The sequence below is a fragment of the Pleurodeles waltl genome, chromosome 6 (assembly GCF_031143425.1).
Source record: "Pleurodeles waltl isolate 20211129_DDA chromosome 6, aPleWal1.hap1.20221129, whole genome shotgun sequence".
NCBI classification, from domain to species: Eukaryota; Metazoa; Chordata; class Amphibia; order Caudata; family Salamandridae; genus Pleurodeles; species Pleurodeles waltl.
Window position 1 is genome coordinate 251,091,327 of NC_090445.1, and position 24,173 is coordinate 251,115,499.

Genomic DNA, 24,173 nt, shown 5'->3' on the forward strand with positions numbered 1-24,173 from the left:
TAAGCATTTGTTGTACATACACAGACAATAAATGAGGTACACACACTCAGAGACAAATCCAGCCAATAGGTTTTTGTATAGAAAAATATCTTTTCTTAGTTTATTTTAAGAACCACAGGTTCAAATTTTACATGTAATATCTCATTCGAAAGGTATTGCAGGTAAGTACTTTAGGAACTTCAAATCATCAAAATTGCATGTATACTTTTGAAGTTATTCATAAATAGCTGTTTTAAAAGTGAACACTTAGTGCAATTTTCACAGTTCCTAGGGGAGGTAAGTTTTGGTTAGTTTTACCAGGTAAGTAAGACACTTACAGGGTTCAGTTCTTGGTCCAAGGTAGCCCACCGTTGGGGGTTCAGAGCAACCCCAAAGTCACCACACCAGCAGCTCAGGGCCGGTCAGGTGCAGAGTTCAAAGTGGTGCCCAAAACACATAGGCTAGAATGGAGAGAAGGGGGTGCCCCGGTTCCGGTCTGCTTGCAGGTAAGTACCCGCGTCTTCGGAGGGCAGACCAGGGGGGTTTTGTAGGGCACCGGGGGGGACACAAGTCCACACAGAAATTTCACCCTCAGCGGCGCGGGGGCGGCCGGGTGCAGTGTAGAAACAAGCGTCGGGTTCGCAATGTTAGTCTATGAGAGATCTCGGGATCTCTTCAGCGCTGCAGGCAGGCAAGGGGGGGGTTCCTCGGGGAAACCTCCACTTGGGCAAGGGAGAGGGACTCCTGGGGGTCACTTCTCCAGTGAAAGTCCGGTCCTTCAGGTCCTGGGGGCTGCGGGTGCAGGGTCTCTCCCAGGCGTCGGGACTTTGGATTCAAAGAGTCGCGGTCAGGGGAAGCCTCGGGATTCCCTCTGCAGGCGGCGCTGTGGGGGCTCAGGGGGGACAGGTTTTGGTACTCACAGTATCAGAGTAGTCCTGGGGTCCCTCCTGAGGTGTCGGGTCTCCACCAGCCGAGTCGGGGTCGCCGGGTGCAGTGTTGCAAGTCTCACGCTTCTTGCGGGGAGCTTGCAGGGTTCTTTAAAGCTGCTGGAAACAAAGTTGCAGCCTTTCTTGGAGCAGGTCCGCTGTCCTCGGGAGTTTCTTGTCTTTTCGAAGTAGGGGCAGTCCTCAGAGGATGTCGAGGTCGCTGGTCCCTTCGGAAGGCGTCGCTGGAGCAGGATCTTTGGAAGGCAGGAGACAGGCCGGTGAGTTTCTGGAGCCAAGGCAGTTGTCGTCTTCTGGTCTTCCGCTGCAGGGGTTTTCAGCTGGGCAGTCCTTCTTCTTGTAGTTGCAGGAATCTAATTTTCTAGGGTTCAGGGTAGCCCTTAAATACTAAATTTAAGGGCGTGTTTAGGTCTGGGGGGTTAGTAGCCAATGGCTACTAGCCCTGAGGGTGGGTACACCCTCTTTGTGCCTCCTCCCAAGGGGAGGGGGTCACAATCCTAACCCTATTGGGGGAATCCTCCATCTGCAAGATGGAGGATTTCTAAAAGTCAGAGTCACCTCAGCTCAGGACACCTTAGGGGCTGTCCTGACTGGCCAGTGACTCCTCCTTGTTTTTCTCATTATCTTCTCCGGCCTTGCCGCCAAAAGTGGGGCCTGGCCGGAGGGGGCGGGCAACTCCACTAGCTGGAGTGTCCTGCTGGGTTGGCACAAAGGAGGTGAGCCTTTGAGGCTCACCGCCAGGTGTGACAATTCCTGCCTGGGGGAGGTGTTAGCATCTCCACCCAGTGCAGGCTTTGTTACTGGCCTCAGAGTGACAAAGGCACTCTCCCCATGGGGCCAGCAACATGTCTCGGTTTGTGGCAGGCTGCTAAAACTAGTCAGCCTACACGGATAGTCGGTTAAGTTTCAGGGGGCACCTCTAAGGTGCCCTCTGGGGTGTATGTTACAATAAAATGTACACTGGCATCAGTGTGCATTTATTGTGCTGAGAAGTTTGATACCAAACTTCCCAGTTTTCAGTGTAGCCATTATGGTGCTGTGGAGTTCGTGTTTGACAAACTCCCAGACCATATACTCTTATGGCTACCCTGCACTTACAATGTCTAAGGTTTTTGTTTAGACACTGTAGGGGTACCATGCTCATGCACTGGTACCCTCACCTATGGTATAGTGCACCCTGCCTTAGGGCTGTAAGGCCTGCTAGAGGGGTGTCTTACCTATACTGCATAGGCAGTGAGAGGCTGGCATGGCACCCTGAGGGGAGTGCCATGTCGACTTACTCGTTTTGTCCTCACTAGCACACACAAGCTGGCAAGCAGGGTGTCTGTGCTGAGTGAGAGGTCTCCAGGGTGGCATAAGACATGCTGCAGCCCTTCGAGACCTTCCTTGGCATCAGGGCCCTTGGTACTAGAAGTACCAGTTACAAGGGACTTATCTGGATGCCAGGGTCTGCCAATCGTGGATACAAAAGTACAGGTTAGGGAAAGAACACTGGTGCTGGGGCCTGGTTAGCAGGCCTCAGCACACTTTCAATTGTAAACATAGCATCAGCAAAGGCAAAAAAGTCAGGGGGCAACCATGCCAAGGAGGCATTTCCTTACACAACCCCCCCCCCAAACGAAAGAGGATGAGACTAACCTTTCCCAAGAGAGTCTTCATTTTCTAAGTGGAAGAACCTGGAAAGGCCATCTGCATTGGCATGGGCAGTCCCAGGTCTGTGTTCCACTATAAAGTCCATTCCCTGTAGGGAGATGGACCACCTCAACAGTTTAGGATTTTCACCTTTCATTTGCATCAGCCATTTGAGAGGTCTGTGGTCAGTTTGAACTAGGAAGTGAGTCCCAAAGAGGTATGGTCTCAGCTTCCTCAGGGACCAAACCACAGCAAAGGCCTCCCTCTCAATGGCACTCCAACGCTGCTCCCTGGGGAGTAACCTCCTGCTAATGAAAGCAACAGGCTGGTCAAGGCCATCATCATTTGTTTGGGACAAAACTGCCCCTATCCCATGTTCAGAGGCATCAGTCTGCACAATGAACTGCTTAGAATAATCTGGAGCTTTTAGAACTGGTGCTGAGCACATTGCTTGTTTCAGGGTGTCAAAGGCCTGTTGGCATTCCACAGTCCAGTTCACTTTCTTGGGCATTTTCTTGGAGGTGAGTTCAGTGAGGGCTGTCACAATGGATCCATACCCCTTCACAAACCTCCTATAGTACCCAGTCAAGCCAAGGAATGCCCTGACTTGAGTCTGGGTTTTTGGAGCTACCCAGTCCAGAATAGTCTGGATCTTAGGTTGGAGTGGCTGGACTTGGCCTCCACCTACAAGGTGGCCCAAGTAAACCACAGTTCCCTGCCCTATCTGGCATTTGGATGCCTTGATAGAGAGGCCTGCAGATTGCAGAGCCTTCAAAACCTTCTTCAGGTGGACCAGGTGATCCTGCCAGGTGGAGCTAAAGACAGCAATATCATCAAGATAAGCTGTGCTAAAGGACTCCAAGCCAGCAAGGACTTGATTCACCAACCTTTGGAAGGTGGCAGGGGCATTCTTTAAACCAAAGGGCATAACAGTAAACTGATAATGCCCATCAGGTGTGGAGAATGCTGTTTTCTCTTTTGCTCCAGGTGCCATTTTTATTTGCCAGTACCCTGCTGTCAGGTCAAAGGTACTTAAGAATTTGGCAGCACCTAATTTGTCTATGAGCTCATCAGCTCTTGGAATTGGATGAGCATCTGTCTTGGTGACAGAATTGAGCCCTCTGTAGTCCACACAAAACCTCATCTCTTTCTTTCCATCTTTGGTGTGAGGTTTGGGGACTAAGACCACTGGGCTAGCCCAGGGGCTGTCAGAGCGCTCAATTACTCCCAATTCCAGCATCTTGTGGACTTCCACCTTGATGCTTTCCTTAACATGGTCAGACTGTCTAAAGATTTTGTTCTTGACAGGCATGCTGTCTCCTGTGTCCACATCATGGGTACACAGGTGTGTCTGACCAGGGGTTAAGGAGAAGAGTTCAGGAAACTGTTGTAGGACTCTCCTACAATCAGCTTGCTGTTGGCCAGAGAGGGTGTCTGAGTAGATCACTCTATCTACTGTGCCATCTTTTGGGTCTGATGATAGAAGATCAGGGAGAGGTTCACTCTCTGCCTCCTGATCCTCATCTGTTACCATCAACAGATTGACATCAGCCCTGTCATGGAAGAGCTTAAGGCGGTTCACATGGATCACCCTCTTGGGGCTCCTGCTTGTGCCCAGGTCCACCAGGTAGGTGACCTGACTCTTCCTTTCTAGTACTGGGTAAGGGCCACTCCATTTGTCCTGGAGTGCCCTGGGAGCCACAGGCTCCAGAACCCAGACTTTCTGCCCTGGTTGGAACTCAACCAGTGCAGCCTTTTGGTCATACCAAAACTTCTGGAGCTGTTGGCTGGCCTCAAGGTTTTTGGTTGCCTTTTCCATGTACTCTGCCATTCTAGAGCGAAGGCCAAGTACATAGTCCACTATGTCCTGTTTAGGCTCATGGAGAGGTCTCTCCCAGCCTTCTTTAACAAGGGCAAGTGGTCCCCTTACAGGATGACCAAACAGAAGTTCAAAGGGTGAGAATCCTACTCCCTTCTGTGGTACCTCTCTGTAAGCGAAAAGCAGGCATGGCAAGAGGACATCCCATCTCCTTTTGAGTTTTTCTGGGAGCCCCATGATCATGCCTTTTAATGTCTTGTTGAATCTCTCAACCAAGCCATTAGTTTGTGGATGGTATGGTGTAGTGAATTTATAAGTCACTCCACACTCATTCCACATGTGCTTTAGGTATGCTGACATGAAGTTGGTACCTCTGTCAGACACCACCTCCTTAGGGAAACCCACTCTGGTAAAGATACCAATGAGGGCCTTGGCTACTGCAGGGGCAGTAGTCGACCTAAGGGGGATAGCTTCAGGATACCTGGTAGCATGATCCACTACTACCAGGATATACATATTTCCTGAGGCTGTGGGAGGTTCCAGTGGACCAACTATGTCCACACCCACTCTTTCAAAGGGAACCCCCACCACTGGAAGTGGAATGAGGGGGGCCTTTGGATGTCCACCTGTCTTACCACTGGCTTGACAGGTGGGGCAGGAGAGGCAAAACTCCTTAACCATGTTGGACATATTGGGCCAGTAGAAGTGGTTGACTAACCTCTCCCACGTCTTGGTTTGTCCCAAATGTCCAGCAAGGGGAATGTCATGGGCCAATGTTAGGATGAACTTCCTGAACAGCTGAGGCACTACCACTCTCCTAGTGGCACCAGGTTTGGGGTCTCTGGCCTCAGTGTACAGGAGTCCATCTTCCCAATAGACCCTATGCGTTCCATTTTTCTTGCCTTTGGACTCTTCAGCAGCTTGCTGCCTAAGGCCTTCAAGAGAGGGACAGGTTTCTTGTCCCTTACACAGCTCCTCCCTTGAGGGTCCCCCTGGGCCTAAGAGCTCAACCTGATAAGGTTCAAGCTCCAAAGGCTCAGTTCCCTCAGAGGGCAGAACTTCTTCCTGAGAAGAGAGGTTCCCTTTCTTTTGCTGTGTTGTAGTTGGTTTCCCAACTGACTTTCCTGTTCTCTTGGTAGGCTGGGCCATTCTTCCAGACTCCAGCTCTACTTGTTCACCCTGTGCCTTGCATTGTGCTCTTGTTTTCACACACACCAGTTCAGGGATACCCAGCATTGCTGCATGGGTTTTTAGTTCTACCTCAGCCCATGCTGAGGACTCCAGGTCATTTCCAAGCAGACAGTCCACTGGGATATTTGAGGAGACCACCACCTGTTTCAGGCCATTGACCCCTCCCCATTCTAAAGTAACCATTGCCATGGGATGTACTTTTCTCTGATTGTCAGCGTTGGTGACTGTGTAAGTTTTTCCAGTCAGGTATTGGCCAGGGGAAACCAGTTTCTCTGTCACCATGGTGACACTGGCACCTGTATCCCTCAGGCCCTCTATTCTAGTCCCATTAATTAAGAGTTGCTGTCTGTATTTTTGCATGTTAGGCGGCCAGACAGCTAGTGTGGCTAAATCCACCCCACCCTCAGAAACTAGAATAGCTTCAGTGTGGACCCTGATTTGCTCTGGGCACACTGTTGATCCCACTTGGAGACTAGCCATTCCAGTGTTACCTGGATGGGAGTTTGGAGTGGAACCTTTCTTGGGACAGGCCGTGTCTCCAGTTTGGTGTCCATGCTGTTTACAGCTATGACACCAGGCCTTTTTGGGATCAAAGTTTTTACCCTTGTACCCATTGTTTTGTGAAGAGGCTCTGGGCCCACCCTCCTGTGCAGGTTTTTGGGGGCCTGTAGAAGACTCTTTACTATTTGTAGTTTTGGCTGTCTCATCACCCTTCCCCTGGGGAGTCTTTGTGACCCCTTTCTTTTGGTCACCCCCTGTTGAAGTCTTGGACACCCTTGTCTTGACCCAATGGTCCGCCTTCTTTCCCAATTCTTGGGGAGAAATTGGTCCTAGGTCTACCAGATGCTGATGCAGTTTATCATTGAAACAATTACTTAACAGGTGTTCTTTCACAAATAAATTGTACAGCCCATCATAATTACTTACACCACTGCCTTGAATCCAACCATCTAGTGTTTTCACTGAGTAGTCAACAAAGTCAACCCAGGTCTGGCTCGAGGATTTTTGAGCCCCCCTGAACCTAATCCTGTACTCCTCAGTGGAGAATCCAAAGCCCTCAATCAGGGTACCCTTCATGAGGTCATAAGATTCTGCATCTTTTCCAGAGAGTGTGAGGAGTCTATCCCTACACTTTCCAGTGAACATTTCCCAAAGGAGAGCACCCCAGTGAGATCTGTTCACTTTTCTGGTTACACAAGCCCTCTCAAAAGCTGTGAACCATTTGGTGATGTCATCACCATCTTCATATTTTGTCACAATCCCTTTGGGGATTTTTAACATGTCAGGAGAATCTCTGACCCTATTTATATTGCTGCCACCATTGATGGGTCCTAGGCCCATCTCTTGTCTTTCCCTTTCTATGGCTAGGAGCTGTCTCTCTCTAAAGCCAATCTTTTGGCCATCCTGGCTAACAGGAGGTCATCTTCACTGAGAGCATCCTCAGTGATTTCAGAAATGTGGGACCCTCCTGTGAGGGACTCACTATTTCTGACTAACACAGTTGGAGACAGGACTTGAGGGGTCCTGTTCTCCCTATTTAGGACTGGAGGAGGGACATTGGCCTCCAAGTCACTAATTTCTTCCTCTGTGAGGTCATCATCAGAGGGGTTGGCTTTTTCAAACTCTGCCAACAGCTCCTGGAGCTGAATTTTGGTAGGTCTGGAGCCAATGGTTATTTTTTTGATATTACAGAGAGACCTTAGCTCCCTCATCTTAAGATGGAGGTAAGGTGTGGTGTCGAGTTCCACCACATTCATCTCTGTATCAGACATTATTTTGCTAAAAGTTGGAAGACTTTTTAAAGAATCTAAAACTGTTTCTAGAATCTAATTTCAAACCTTTAACAAACTTTTAAACTCTAAAAGACAATGCTAAACAGGGACTTAACACACAAGGCCCTAGCAGGACTTTTAAGAATTTAGAAAAATTTCAAATTGCAAAAATCAATTTCTAATGACAATTTTGGAATTTGTCGTGTGATCAGGTATTGGCTGAGTAGTCCAGCAAATGCAAAGTCTTGTACCCCACCGCTGATCCACCAATGTAGGAAGTTGGCTCTGTATGTGCTATTTCAAAGTAAGGAATAGCATGCACAGAGTCCAAGGGTTCCCCTTAGAGGTAAGATAGTGGCAAAAAGAGATAATACTAATGCTCTATTTTGTGGTAGTGTGGTCGAGCAGTAGGCTTATCCAAGGAGTAGTGTTAAGCATTTGTTGTACATACACATAGACAATAAATGAGGTACACACACTCAGAGACAAATCCAGCCAATAGGTTTTTGTATAGAAAAATATCTTTTCTTAGTTTATTTTAAGAACCACAGGTTCAAATTTTACATGTAATATCTCATTCGAAAGGTATTGCAGGTAAGTACTTTAGGAACTTCAAATCATCAAAATTGCATGTATACTTTTGAAGTTATTCATAAATAGCTGTTTTAAAAGTGGACACTTAGTGCAATTTTCACAGTTCCTAGGGGAGGTAAGTTTTGGTTAGTTTTACCAGGTAAGTAAGACACTTACAGGGTTCAGTTCTTGGTCCAAGGTAGCCCAGCGTTGGGGGTTCAGAGCAACCCCAAAGTCACCACACCAGCAGCTCAGGGCCGGTCAGGTGCAGAGTTCAAAGTGGTGCCCAAAACACATAGGCTAGAATGGAGAGAAGGGGGTGCCCCGGTTCCGGTCTGCTTGCAGGTAAGTACCCGCGTCTTCGGAGGGCAGACCAGGGGGGTTTTGTAGGGCACCGGGGGGGGACACAAGTCCACACAGAAATTTCACCCTCAGCGGCGCGGGGGCGGCCGGGTGCAGTGTAGAAACAAGCGTCGGGTTCGCAATGTTAGTCTATGAGAGATCTCGGGATCTCTTCAGCGCTGCAGGCAGGCAAGGGGGGGGGGTTCCTCGGGGAAACCTCCACTTGGGCAAGGGAGAGGGACTCCTGGGGGTCACTTCTCCAGTGAAAGTCCGGTCCTTCAGGTCCTGGGGGCTGCGGGTGCAGGGTCTCTCCCAGGCGTCGGGACTTTGGATTCAAAGAGTCGCGGTCAGGGGAAGCCTCGGGATTCCCTCTGCAGGCGGCGCTGTGGGGGCTCAGGGGGGACAGGTTTTGGTACTCACAGTATCAGAGTAGTCCTGGGGTCCCTCCTGAGGTGTCGGGTCTCCACCAGCCGAGTCGGGGTCGCCGGGTGCAGTGTTGCAAGTCTCACGCTTCTTGCGGGGAGCTTGCAGGGTTCTTTAAAGCTGCTGGAAACAAAGTTGCAGCCTTTCTTGGAGCAGGTCCGCTGTCCTCGGGAGTTTCTTGTCTTTTCGAAGTAGGGGCAGTCCTCAGAGGATGTCGAGGTCGCTGGTCCCTTCGGAAGGCGTCGCTGGAGCAGGATCTTTGGAAGGCAGGAGACAGGCCGGTGAGTTTCTGGAGCCAAGGCAGTTGTCGTCTTCTGGTCTTCCGCTGCAGGGGTTTTCAGCTGGGCAGTCCTTCTTCTTGTAGTTGCAGGAATCTAATTTTCTAGGGTTCAGGGTAGCCCTTAAATACTAAATTTAAGGGCGTGTTTAGGTCTGGGGGGTTAGTAGCCAATGGCTACTAGCCCTGAGGGTGGGTACACCCTCTTTGTGCCTCCTCCCAAGGGGAGGGGGTCACAATCCTAACCCTATTGGGGGAATCCTCCATCTGCAAGATGGAGGATTTCTAAAAGTCAGAGTCACCTCAGCTCAGGACACCTTAGGGGCTGTCCTGACTGGCCAGTGACTCCTCCTTGTTTTTCTCATTATCTTCTCCGGCCTTGCCGCCAAAAGTGGGGCCTGGCCGGAGGGGGCGGGCAACTCCACTAGCTGGAGTGTCCTGCTGGGTTGGCACAAAGGAGGTGAGCCTTTGAGGCTCACCGCCAGGTGTGACAATTCCTGCCTGGGGGAGGTGTTAGCATCTCCACCCAGTGCAGGCTTTGTTACTGGCCTCAGAGTGACAAAGGCACTCTCCCCATGGGGCCAGCAACATGTCTCGGTTTGTGGCAGGCTGCTAAAACTAGTCAGCCTACACGGATAGTCGGTTAAGTTTCAGGGGGCACCTCTAAGGTGCCCTCTGGGGTGTATGTTACAATAAAATGTACACTGGCATCAGTGTGCATTTATTGTGCTGAGAAGTTTGATACCAAACTTCCCAGTTTTCAGTGTAGCCATTATGGTGCTGTGGAGTTCGTGTTTGACAAACTCCCAGACCATATACTCTTATGGCTACCCTGCACTTACAATGTCTAAGGTTTTTGTTTAGACACTGTAGGGGTACCATGCTCATGCACTGGTACCCTCACCTATGGTATAGTGCACCCTGCCTTAGGGCTGTAAGGCCTGCTAGAGGGGTGTCTTACCTATACTGCATAGGCAGTGAGAGGCTGGCATGGCACCCTGAGGGGAGTGCCATGTCGACTTACTCGTTTTGTCCTCACTAGCACACACAAGCTGGCAAGCAGTGTGTCTGTGCTGAGTGAGAGGTCTCCAGGGTGGCATAAGACATGCTGCAGCCCTTCGAGACCTTCCTTGGCATCAGGGCCCTTGGTACTAGAAGTACCAGTTACAAGGGACTTATCTGGATGCCAGGGTCTGCCAATCGTGGATACAAAAGTACAGGTTAGGGAAAGAACACTGGTGCTGGGGCCTGGTTAGCAGGCCTCAGCACACTTTCAATTGTAAACATAGCATCAGCAAAGGCAAAAAAGTCAGGGGGCAACCATGCCAAGGAGGCATTTCCTTACAGTAATACAAGAGGATTGATACCAAACATCCCTATTTTCATTGAAGCCATCATGTAGCTGGGAAACTCGTAGTGACCAGTGTCCAGCACATGTACTTAAAATGGCTTCGCTGTTCACTTACTATGTCAGACTCGACAAAGATCTAGCAGGGGAATATCTGTTCATGCAGGTATGCCCTTACATGTAATATAATGCACCCTGCCTTTCGGGATGAAAGGCCTGCTAGAGGGGTGACTTACATATTTGCATGCATGCAGTGTAAAGGGGACAGGACATACAGGCTGTGTGCCATGTCCTGCTTCGATTTTAGTTCTGCACAAAGACACGCAGCCTGTGAAAGCAGCACTGGGTTAGAGGGTCCCCGAGGGTGGCAAAATTTGTGCTGCAGACCTCAGGGGTTTTCATTTAATACCCCATGCCCTAGGTACCAGGGGTACCATTTACTAGGGACCAACAGTCGTAGCTAAAGGATTGGCAATTTGGAAAAATGACTACACAGTTTTGAGGAAACATCTGGCACTGGGGACCCGTTTGGCAGGGACCCAGTGCACTTTCAGTCGAAATTGCATCAGAAACCTGGCAAAAAGGGGTGTGTGTGGAGGAGTGTGGGACATGTCAAAAAAAGAACTTTCCTACAGCTTGATTCATTTTATGCTTTGAGCTAAGATACATGACGACCTGAAGCCTTAATTTTAGGAAAATAGCAAATTTCTGACAAGTCACCCCCACTTTTTGCCTGGTGTCAGTATGTTTAGACAGTAGTGCACTGGGATCCTGCTAACCAGGACCCCACTGGGTACCTAGGTACCATATACTAAGGACTTACATGGGGGGAGCAGTATGCCAATTGTGGGAAGAAAAAGGTAGAGTTTAGAGGAGAGAGCAAAACTACTGGGGTCCTGGTTAGCAGGAACCCAATATACAGTCAAACATACAGACAACAGGCAGAAAAATGGGGGTAACTATGCTAAGAAAGAGGGTACTTTCCTACAGTCCCCTTCCTTTGTAGGTCCTCTTCTGCCAGAATCCACCTTTGGGTTCCTCCAGTCTTGTCTGAGTCTTACACAATCCTTTTCGAAGGTCCTCCTGTTGGTTTTGGGGGAAACCAGGTACTTAACTGCTCTCCTGGTTGCTGGGGGTCACCCTAATACTCACCTCTTGGGGTTCCTAGTTCCTCCAGCTCCCCTCTAACAATTCCACATCCTTGGGTAAGGGGCTGTTTCTCGCGTTCCACTTTAGTACACGGTTTGGCCCTCCCCTAGGGCCTGCACTAATTACTGTTGCTTTTACCAATGCCTATTCTTTTTATGCGCTTTACTGATTGCTAATGTGTATATAATAATGTGTTTACTTACCTCCAGTTTGGGGTAGGAGGGCTGCCTAACAGCATTCTAGTGTTTGTGTTACTATAATAACGTACCTTTATAATTCAGTGTGGTTCTTTCATGTGTGATAGTGCTGAGTGACTTTATGGTATTGCATAAGCTTGGCATGTCTCCTAAATAAATCTTGGCTGCTCATCCACAGCTACCTCTAGAGAGCCCTGGCTTACTAAACACTGCCTACACTTCATTAAAATGGGATGCCTAGACCTGATATAAGGTGATAACACCATAGATGCTCCCCACACACCAGACAGTTTTGCATGGGCCCCAATGGGTGGTACAATACATGCTGCATCCCAAGGAGGGCCCCTAGTGTACCAATGCCTAGGTTCCCCAAGTACTAAACACTAGGGACTTACATAGGTGCACCAGTATGCCAATTGTGGGTGTTAACATATTACCAGAACCAAACTTAGAGGAGAGAGCACATACACTGTGGTCCTGATTAATAGGATCCCAGTTTACTACAGTCTATACACACTGACATCAGGCAAAAAGTGGGGGTACCCCTTGCTAGAAAGGTGGCACACTTCTACAGGCGGGTCCTGTGAGTTGAGGATGCAGTGGTCATGGGGGAGTTCGGCAGGGGTGGACTTGAGATCTCATGAGTCGGGGGCGTAGTTGGCACCCATGACCCAAATCAGCTGGGGTCCGGGATCACAGGTGCAGTGGTTGCTGTAGGTGTTGCGTTTTCTCTCACTATCAGGCTGTGGGAGAGGGGGCCTCCGTGCAGGGGCTACAGGCAACTTGGGTGAGTCCAAGAGGAGTCACATACGGGTGGACTCTGGCTCAGGACAGCTGGGGACACTGGCTGGCACAGTCGGTGGGCTTCTCACTGGGTAAAGGTCGTAAGGTGCAGAGATCACTTCAGGTGTCGGGTTTCCAGGTTGCAGAGTCCTTGTTGGATACTTTGTTGCTGAGCAGGTCCGCAGCTCAAGGGAGTCCGAGTCTTTTTAAAAGGCCGTCCGGATTCCTGGATTTCTTGACGCTGCGAGACAAGTGTTTTTGTGCAATCTGGTGAGGTTAGCAGGCAGGCCTGAAGGGCTGGTACCAGGTCAGCTGCTTCTCCTTCCTCTTCTTCTGTGGGGTCGACTCTTTGTCCTTTTTTTAAGGTAGTCAGCATCCGAGATCTAGGGTTCAGGGGTGCCACCTAAATACACAGAGTGCCAGGCGGTAGCCACTGACTGACCACCTTTAGGGTGACTACACCCTTATGACCACTTCCGCTGGGAAGTGGGCATGGGCATAACCCTAACCCTAACCCTAGTGGTTTAATTCCTTTGAAACAAAATGGAGGAATTTGAAAAGTAGTGTCCACTTCGGCTCGTCCACCATAGGGGTGGGACTGGCATGAAGTTGGTACTCCTAGTTTAACTAATATTCCGGCCTGTGCTGCCCCCAAAAGCCCTGCTCGTCAAGGGAAAAATGAATAGAACCTCAGAAAGCGGCAGCATGCCAGAAATCTTTACTAACAGGCATATAACATTTTAGTGGAGGGACCCCAGGCTGCCAAGATTATATTACAGACTTCAGAAGGAAGGTCAAAAGCTGTCAACTGCCACTGCTAAATCCCCACTCAAGAATGCGGGGAGTGGACAGGTTCGGGAGAAGAACCCTCCCCTTCTGACAGAAGATGCTCCTGAAGGGGCAGTCTGACTGGGGGATAGATGGACATGCTCAGCAGCTCGGGATACCAGAGTCTCCATGTCCAGTCTGGAGACACAAGGATCTCTTGGACCTTTTCTTTATTGATCTTCTTTAGAACTCTGGGCAGAAGTGGTATGGGCAGAAAGGCGTACAGGAGGCCTGAATTCCACTTGGGACGAAAAGCGTATCTCAGCGATTGCCACCTCTGAATCTCAAAAGCGCACAACTGCTGACATTACGCATTCTAGGCAGAGGCGAACAGCTCAATTTAAGGCTCTCTCCACTGCTGAAAGACCTTTACGGTACCGCCAGATGGTGAGGCAATTTGTGGTCCACTAGGCCTTTTTGGCTGAGTTCATCCGGTCTGGCATTCAGAGCTTGCCAGATGTTGAACCACTAGTGAACCCCTGTGAAGGAAAGCACTCTTGGACATGGTCAGCCTCCACTTTTTGCCTATCTGATGTGATTTCAGCTGAAAGGGCACTGGGTCCCAGATAACCAGGTCGTCAGAGCTCTTTCCCAAAACTGCACAGTTCTCCACAAATGACACAATCTTTAGCACCCACTGTAAGTCCCTAGTAAACAGAAGTCCTGGAACGGCGAACCACACTGTAAAATTAACCATCTGCACCTAGCATTAAAGCAGATTTCAAAGAAGGCGGCAGTATATTCTAATTAAATATTCTTGAGCAGACCAAGTCTTTCAAGTAATGTTTTACTGCAGTTTGGGGGAGAGGGCTTTTCCTATCGAGAACTTTTCTCATTAAGGTGCAGGTTAAGTGTGGCTATATAAACTACTGTATAGGTATTTCAATGCTGGTACTCCAGATTTATTAAAGGAATCTGGGATACTACTGGTCTCCTACCTTCACTTCTCTCCACCGAGTGCTCCCGCTGTCGCTTCTTACTGAAGTTCCGGTCGTGAGCTGAAGAAGGGATGACTGCCCGCTCCGGCCTTAGTGCTGGTGTTCGTTCAACTTTGGACACAGTCACTAAATCGTCTAAGTGCTGTCTTGGTGACTTGTCTGGGCGAATCTTGTGATGAGATAATTCTGAAAATGGATAAGCCGGTGGAAAAGGAGAAAAATGTGAGAAGGGGAGCAGAAGGCAAGATAAACAGAACAGATAAAGTTTGAAAAACATTACATATTAACATGCTGCATGAATGCCTTTACAATATTAATATACAATATGGGAATTAACATGCTACAAACACACAAACTTTTACAATCTGCTGATGCACAATGCCCTGTACTGACATGCTGTCCAACAGACTCCTGCCTTCATGTCAGCTGACCGCTTATGCTGTAAACACCGAGTTCGTAAAGTCTTTCCACTTAATCTTTAGTTTACGCCCTTGCACAGCGAAGTAAATTCACAGTGCAAAATGTGTAATTTTAGGGCTTCCCTGAACGAAGCACAATTCAAATTCCACAGCAAGAACATCCCTTTTCAGCAGGAAACTGGTCTTGACAGACAAAATTTGAAATGACAACCTATGTTGCAAACCAGTCTTCTATTTAGTTTCTTTATACTTATGTAAAGTAAAAAACGTTAAAATTTTGACAAAATTGATGGCAGCACTTAAATGAAGGTAACAGTTGTCTAAAGCCTCCTAACCCAGTTTTCTCCCCTTAGGCTTTACTCAGTGCCTTCAATATACTGACTGAAGCACTTATGAATGAATGAAGTTTGCTTATATAGCACACAGCTACTCATTGTGTCCCGGTGCTCAAGGTATGATCACAGGGAAGTCGTAACAGCCAGGCCGGTTTACTCAAGCTTAAACAAAAATGTCTTCAGTTTTTTCCAAAATTTCACCAGAAAGTGACTCGAACAAACTAACGTACATACATTGGCAATTGGTTCCATGCCTTTGTCGACCAGTACCATGAAGAAAGGACGTCCACTACGCTGTTTTTTTTTTTTTTTTAAAGCTTGGGACCATCAATAAGCTTGCAGTATTAGAACGAAGAGGACGTGCTGGACAGTAGTCCAACAGCCTCTCGTTAAAAACGTTGGGCCCGGTTTGCGAAACGCCTGATGTGCCAGTGTCAGTGCCTTAAACAATGCGTTGCGGCACCAGTAGATGTCATGGTCAAGGGTATTGAAAGCAACTGACCGGTCCAACAGCACCATGGCAGCATTAAGTTTGTGGAGGGAAGTCCAAGACAGCCACCTTCATTTTGTGAGCCCTGCATTTTCCCTGTGCCCTAATACAGCCCAGTGATCAAGGATTCCTAAAACACCTAGGTAAAGAGCCCCAGAATTCTGGAAAATCTTGTTATTTCTTTAAAAGTGTTTTTTTACTGCTACCCGTGCCTGTTTACCGTGTTTCAGGAAGCTTGGCCTTTTAAAGAGGTGTTTTTTTTTTTTTGCTGTGACTGTGTGAAATTTCCCATCCAGTTTGTGGCACAAGACTGCATGAAAGCCCCCCTCTTCTTTCTACGTAAAAAGGATACATACATCTTGCAGAGTGTGTTTAGGAGACCGCGTAATCGGTTTCTGTGATTTGAATTGTGTTTAGAAATTGTCTGCATCCTGTTTTTTGCCTTAAAAAAGCCACACGAGTGTGCGACAAGCAGTATTTTAGTGTGTTTTTAACAATCTCTCCCTTATCTGGAAAATAGACTCTGCTAGTTTGGAAGTGTGGATTCAGTCTGTTCTGTATCCAAAGAGATTCCAAATAGAGGAGCAGCTACCTCATCCGTTCCCACAGGGACTGGCCTTCAGTTTACTTAGCCCTTATATAAGTTTCTATTGGTTGTTGCATACGGTGTTGATAGGTTGTTGGGGGCTGGTCTTTCTACTGGCTTAAGGATTAGAGCTGGGCTTGTGACTGGTAGTAGGGCTGAGAATCTGATTGGTTCCTGGTTCTTGGGACTGGGCTTGTGATTGGTAGTAGGGCTGGGCTTGTGATTGGTTCCTGGTTTTTAGGGCTGGGCTTGTGATTGGTTGTCAGGATTAGAGGTATGATTGGTGATTAGGTCTGGGTATCCCATTGGTTGTTTGAAATAGGGTTATAAATCTGATTGGTTAAGACTATGTTTCTATTGGCCAATAGAGCTATTTAAGCCTAGGGCTCAGGGCGTCTCAGCCCAGGCGTCGTGGTTAAGTGCTGAGAGGACAAGGGCAGTTGCCTGCTTGGGCCTGTTCGGGACTGGTAGAGCCTAGGGCCAGAATTACTGCCCAATTACCCATTTACCAAAAAGGACTTTACACCCTACACATCCATCAACATGCAAACACACTATCTACAAAGACATCCAACTCCTGTATCACAAACTGACCACATACAGATTGCAATGTCCCATCATCCAACACAATACCCCATTTACAACACCTATACACATATCTACCACAACTACAACAGTAAAATACCTTCACTTTCACAGCAAACACTACTCTGTCCACTAACACAACCTGCCATCACCCACACAACACAAAACCACACTATACATTACTTTCAGCCTTCCAGATACACACTCCCTGTTCATACAAGCCAACAACACTATCCTCTATTTGCTACACACATACCACCTTTCATCATGACAATTCGTAAACCCAGCCTTCCAACACACCATCTACAAACGCCCTTCCCCTCTCCATCAATTACGCTCAACCATACTATCCTCACACTCCACTACACATTACCTCTTCAGTCACAACACAAGCTCCCCTGACACACATCCATCCCCTCTTACACAACTCATACATTCATCTCCAAAACACATCAACACCCCTGTAATACTTTAATTCCACTCACCAGCACTAACTCACATACAAATCTCTCACCGAAAACAACTACATCAATATCCCCTCTTGCTATTGCACAAAAACAATACAGACCACACACATCATCACATCCAGTCAACACAAACTTTCATTATACTTCTCGTCACACCCACTCCCACCCTCATGACTACACAAAGAATACATATCCCCTCCAATCTTTACCCCTACATTCTCACTCTTCACAAACATCTACCACAATCACCCCAACCCAGCAGCTTTCACTCACCCGCCTCTCAACCATTGCACAATTTAGAGCCTTACATCATGATCCACATGCTCCTCCACCACCCCAACCCATACTCCATCCAAACTAAACATACGCAAACAAAAACAATATGCCACTCTTAACTTTGCATCCCCTTGTCTATTACATAATAAGGCTACCCTACAAAAAACAGTACATTCTGCATGTCTCTCTCAGCCACCAAGTCCACCACCCACACACACACACACACACCCAACAAAATGCCTCCTTAACCTGCTGGAAGAGGAACACTTTATTGAAAAACAAGACTATTGTGACCCTCACACAGTAATCACTACTAACACACCTGCTACAAGCTCAAAATATACTGCTTCCCCTTCTCCTAAGCAAAACACCGCCACTAACACTTTTTCTAAACTGCCAGCTCATAAATGCTCGGTCACTCTAAAAATACAAGCACCACATCTACGACCTATTCACAGACACACAACCTGACTTACTATTCATAACAGAATCATGTTTGGGAGATGACATGGCCCCAGTGTTGCATGAAGCCCTTCCTCCGGACTATCAAACCATCACACAAAACCGTATAGGTAAGAGAGGAGGTGGACTAGCTATTATATTCAAACAGGCAATAAACCTCAGAAAAACAGACATTTCCATACAAGGTTGTGAAGCCCTCCTCACCAGATGCCACCCTACTCCAGCTTCCTCCTGTAACTTTCTCCTCCTTTACAGACCTCCACCTAACAACTCCACATTCCCAGACGCTTTTCTAGATACAGTCACAAACCTCATTACATTATACTCAAACCTATACATTCTTGGTGACCTAAACATTTGGTTTGACAAACCCAATATGCCCCATCCAAAAGCTATCACCACTGGCCTAGTCACATTGAACCTACATCAGATTGTACACAATCCCACACACATCGCTGGACACATCCTAGGTGTCATTTTTCCTAAGCCTGAACTAGTTACTGTTCATAGCATCACATCAATCACATGGTCAGACCACCATTTGATAACTTTTCAACATAAAACTCCACAAATCAACACACCCCACAACTACTTACATACATGCACCTATCGACCTTGAAGCAAACTCAATTTTGATAACTTAAGAAACAAAACTAACAGCCAACACAGATCTAGATACAATTAATTCTGTGCCAAAACTTTATGAGTGCCTACAGGAAGCTTTTGATACCCTAATACCACTCAGAAAAACTAAACATGACAAAATAAAAACAACACCTTGGAAAAAAACACAGAACTTAAAAAGATAAAGCAACAAATCAGAAAGTTGCAGCGGACCTGGGTCAAAACACCCAACAGTCAATACAAACTGTAGCTACACAAATTTAACAGAATACACAAATCATCAATCAAAAAAAGCTAAAAAAAGGTACTACTCAGACAGAATTCAAAATGCTAAATCTGCAGCCAAAGAAATGTATAAAATTCTCAATGAATTAAGAAAACCTACATGCATGGAAGGAAGTCAACTCACTACTCAAGATTTCACAAACAAACTGGCAACTCATTACACAACCAAGGCAGACACATTGGACTCCCTATTTAAAACAGAAGAAAACCATCAGCACCAACCCCTTTCCTAAAATACCCTCTAAGAATAAACCAACCCAGCCTCTACAGTCCATCAAACAAATATCACCTTTCGGTTGCCCTTCTTACCCTTGCCCACCACACATCTTCAAGAACATTCTTTTATCTACTTCTGATGCCACACCTGTAAGAAGAATCAACAACTAACTACAGGAACTTTTCCTGAAGACCTGAAAAAGGCATACATACAACCGTTATTAAAGAAAACAAACCTAGACCCGCAAGGCCCAAACAACTGCAGACCAATCACAAATGGCCCTTTCCTGGGCAAACTGATAGAAAGAGCATCATTCACCCAGATGTCACAATTCATTGAAGACAATTCCATACTTTCAGACTTCCAAACTGGATTCTGCCCAGGAAGAGGCACCGAATCGGCACTCATAACAATCTGGGATAATCTTAAAAACAGTCGACCGCAATGGAGTTGCTGCACTATTTCTCTTGGACCTCTCGGCTGCCTTGGATACGGTTGACAATGACACCCTAATGCAAAGGCTCCACAAAGCCGGCATAGAAGGGACTGCTCTCGACTGGATTACATCTTACCTTCAAAAAAGAACTAATCATCTATTTGCCCACCTTCTCATCCAAATCCTAACTCACAAAAGCAAGGGTCCCAAGGATCAATCATCTCACCTTTGCTTTTCAACATCTACATGATATCATTACCAGAACTGATCAATGATTTTCATCTCACATGATACAACTATGCAGATGACACAAATACTACTTAAATTAGAATGCCTCAAAAACATTCAAAACTCACCAATCTTCAGTTGCCTCAGAGCCGTTGATCAGTGGTTGACTTGGAGCCATCTCAAACTAAATGCCTCCAAAACAGACATACTCATATGCGGTGACTAGAAAAATTATGATCCATTGTGCGCCTGGCCTGACTATCTCGGACCACCTCTTCAATTATCCAAGGAAGTTAAAAACCTTGAACTCACCATGGACGCCAAGTTAACAATGAATGCTCAAGTGGACAAATTAGCACAATCAAACTTCATCACCTTGAAGACTCTACGACACATCTTCCCCGCACCTCGGATTTCCACACAAGGTGAAGCTACTATCTCGCTTGTACTATCTAAACTAGATTATGCCAATGGTCTCTACTATGGATCTTCTCTATCTATTATGAAAAAACCAACGTATTCAGAACTCTGCAGCCAGGCTACTATTACATGTAAAGCCACAAGCCCATATCTTCCCTGCCTTGAGAGCACTACACTGGTAACCCGTTGCCAGAAGATGCTCCTTCAAGCTGCTCTGTGTGAACCACAAAGCTATACATGGAACAGGACCGCTTTTTATCAGAAACAAAATAACCAAATACATTCAACAAAGAAACCTCCTCTCAAGATTGGCACCCTGCCTTAGAACACCACCATACATGAAAAAGACTATAGGTGGTACAGCCTTCTCTGTTCAAGCAGCCAAACTATGGAATTCATTACCCCCAACTATAAGAGCCACAGATAACTACCATGTCTTCAGAAAACTACTCAAGAGTAGGCTCTTTCATTCATAACCACCATATTGAAACAGCTATGGACTGCATATGCCTATGTTGATAAATATTTTTTATCTGTTGGTGTATAGTCTAGTTATATATAGTTCTTTAGAAAATATGTATCGCTACTATGTCATAACAATAAACTACATACATACTCTTTAAACCTGTTTAACTAATGTATATTTACTCATGGTTTAAATGGAAAATGTCACTTACCCAGTGTACATCTGTTCGTGGCATTAGTCGCTGCAGATTCACATGCTGTGCACATCCCGCCATCTGGTGTTGGGCTCGGAGTGTTACAAGTTGTTTTTCTTCGAAGAAGTCTTTTCGAGTCACGAGACCGAGGGACTCCTCCCATTTCGACTCCATTGCGCATGGGCGTCGACTCCATCTTAGATTGTTTTGCCCGCAGAGGGTGAGGTAGGAGTTGTGTATGCTAGCAATAGTGCCCATGCAATGGAGTGAATGCGTATGTACATAATAAAGTTTTAAGTAATATATTTACAAATGTACAAATGTTTAAGATCTACTTCTAAACGGCTACAGGCTTCCGGTGAGGCGGGTGGGCGCATGTGAATATGCAGCGACTAATGCCACGAACAGATGTACACTGGGTAAGTGACATTTTCCGTTCGGTGGCATGTGTAGATGCAGATACACATGCTGTGCATAGACTAGTAAGCAGTTATCTCCCCAAAAGCGGTGGTTCAGCCTGTAGGAGTTGAATTTGTCTGAAGCAATGTTCGTAGTACTGCTTGGCCTACTGTGGCTTGCTGTGTTGTTAGCACATCTACACAGTAGTGTTTGGTAAATGTATGGGCGTAGACCCTGTAGCTGCCTTACATATTTCTGTCATTGGAATATTTCCTAGAAAGGCCATGGTAGCACCTTTCTTTCTAGTTGAGTGTGCCCTTGGTGTAATATGCAGTTCTCTTTTAGCTTTAAGATAACAGGTTTGAATGCACTTAACTATCCATCTAGCAATGCCTTGCTTAGAAATTGGATTTCCTGTATGAGGTTTTTGGAAAGCAATAAATAATTGTTTTGTTTTGCGAATTAGTTTTGTTCTGTCAATGTAGTACATTAACGCTCTTTTGATGTCCAATGTATGTAGTGCTCTTTCCGCTACAGAGTCTGGCTGTGGTAAGAACACTGGTAATTCTACAGTTTGATTTAAGTGGAACGGTGATATGACTTTTGGTCAAAATTTAGGATTTGTTCGTAGAACTACTTTATTTTTGTGTATTTGAATAAATGGTTCTTGTATGGTAAATGCTTGAATCTCACTCACTCTTCTTAGAGATGTGATGGCAGTTAAAAATGCCACTTTCCACGTTAAGTATTGCATTTCACAAGAGTGCATGGGCTCAAAAGGTGGACCCATGAGTCGTGTTAGGACAATGTTGAGGTTCCATGAAGGAACTGGTGGTGTTCTTGGTGGTATAATTCTCTTTAGGCCTTCCATAAACGCCTTTATGACTGGTATCTTAAACAATGAAATTGAGTGCGTAATTTGTAGGTAAGCAGAAATTGCCGTAAGATGTATTTTAATGGAAGAGAAAGCTAGGTTAGATTTTTGCAAATGTAGTAAGTATCCTACTATTTCTTTTGCAGATGCGTGTAAAGGTTGAATTTGATTATTATGGCAGTAATAAACAAATCTTTTCCACTTATTTGCATAGCAGTGTCTAGTGGTAGGTTTTCTAGCTTGTTTTATGACCTCCATACATTCCTGTGTGAGGTCTAAGTGCCCGAATTCTAGGATTTCAGGAGCCAAATTGCTAGATTCAACGATGCTGGATTTGGATGTCTGATCTATTGTTTGTGTTGTGTTAACAGATCTGGCCTGTTTGGCAGTTTGACATGAGGTACTACTGAAAGGTCTAGTAGCGTTGAGTACCAAGGTTGCCTTGCCCATGTTGGTGCTATTAGTATGAGTTTGAGTTTGTTTTGACTCAACTTGTTTACTAGATATGGAAGAAGTGGGAGAGGGGGAAAAGCGTACGCAAATATCCCTGACCAGTTCATCCATAGTGCATTGCCCTGAGACTGATGTTGTGGGTACCTGGATGCGAAGTTTTGGCATTTTGAGTTTTCTTTTGTTGCAAATAGATCTATTTGTGGTATTCCCCACATTTGGAAGTAAGTGTTTAGTATTTGGGGGTGAATCTCCCATTCGTGGATCTGTTGGTGATCCCGAGAGAGATTGTCTGCTAACTGGTTCTGAATTCCTGGAATAAATTGTGCTATTAGGCGAATGTGGTTGTGAATCGCCCAATGCCATATTTTCTGTGTTAGGAGACACAACTGTGTTGAGTGTGTGCCTCCCTGTTTGTTTAGGTAATACATTGTTGTCATGTTGTCTGTTTTGACAAGAATGTGTTTGTGTCTTATTATGGGTTGAAATGCTTTGAGCCGCCCTTGGTTTAAATTTATACTGTTCCACCATTGAAGCGAGGTGTATGTTTGGCGGTCTACCAACACCAGATCTAGAATTTGACCCTGTGCCTGTGACCACTGTGATGCTAGGCACTGTTGTAAGGGCCGCATGTGCAACCTTGCGTTTGGGACAATGGCTATGCATGAGGACATCATGCCTAGGAGTTTCATTACCTTTTTGACTTGTATTTTTTGATTTGATTACATTGTGAAATGCCTGAACCCTTTGTGGGCTTGGCATGGCAATCCCTTTTGCTGTGTTGATTGTCGCTCCTAAGTATTGCTGTGTTTGACGCGGCAGAAGGTGTGACTTTGTGTAGTTGATTGAGAAACCTAGTTTGTGGAGGGTTTGTATGACATACTTTGTGTGTTGTGAACACCGTTCTAGCGTGTTTGTTTTGATTAACCAATCGTCAAGGTACAAGAACACATGTATTTGCTGCCTTCTGATATGTGCAGCTACGACTGCTAGGCATTTTGTAAAAACTCTTGGCGCAGTTGTTATTCCGAACGGCAACACCTTGAATTGGTAGTGTACTCCTTGGAATACAAACCTTAAGTACTTTCTGTGTGAAGGATGTATCGGTATATGGAAATATGCATCCTTTAGGTCTAGTGTTGTCATGTAGTCTTGTTGTTTGAGCAGTGGGATTACGTCTTGTAATGTCACCATGTGAAAGTGATCTGATTTGATGTAGGTATTTAATGTTCTGAGATCTAATATAGGTCTCAGACTCTTGTCTTTTTTGGGTATGAGAAAGTACAGAGAGTAAACTCCTGTTCCTTTCTGTTGGTTTGGTACTAATTCTATTGCTTCTTTTTGTAGCAACGCCTGAACTTCTAGTCCTAGAAGATCTATATGTTGTTTTGACATATTTTGTGTTTTCGGTGGGACGTTTGGAGGGAATTTGAGAAATTCTATGCAATAACCATGCTGGATAATTGCCAGGACCCAAGTATCTGTTATTTCCTCCCAATGTTTGTAAAACTTGCTTAGTCTCCCCCCCACAGGTGTTATGTGTTGGGGATGTGTGACTTGTAAGTTACTGCTTATTTAGAGGAGTTTTGGGACTTTGGAACTGTCCCCCTCTATATTGTCCCCGAAAACGTCCACGCAGATATTGGCTCTGATAAGTGGGCCTTGTTTGTGAGGTCGTGGGTTCTGTGCTTTGCCCTCGAAATTGTTTTTCTAAATGTGCCTCTGCTCTGTGGGGAGTAGAGTGCGCCCATGACTTTGGCCGTGTC

At 46.2% G+C, this 24,173-nt stretch overlaps 1 protein-coding gene across 5 annotated transcripts in view; it reads right to left on the reverse strand.

Annotated features, from left to right (window-relative positions):
* The window catches only part of KANSL1 (KAT8 regulatory NSL complex subunit 1), an 817,615-nt gene that overhangs the window by 246,451 nt on the left and 546,991 nt on the right, over positions 1–24,173 (reverse strand). For all 5 annotated transcript variants that reach the window (XM_069238046.1, XM_069238047.1, XM_069238049.1 and 2 more), the window contains one exon: positions 14,196–14,381. In XM_069238046.1, the coding sequence (XP_069094147.1) occupies positions 14,196–14,381 (186 nt within the window). The remainder of the gene's footprint in view (positions 1–14,195; positions 14,382–24,173) is intronic.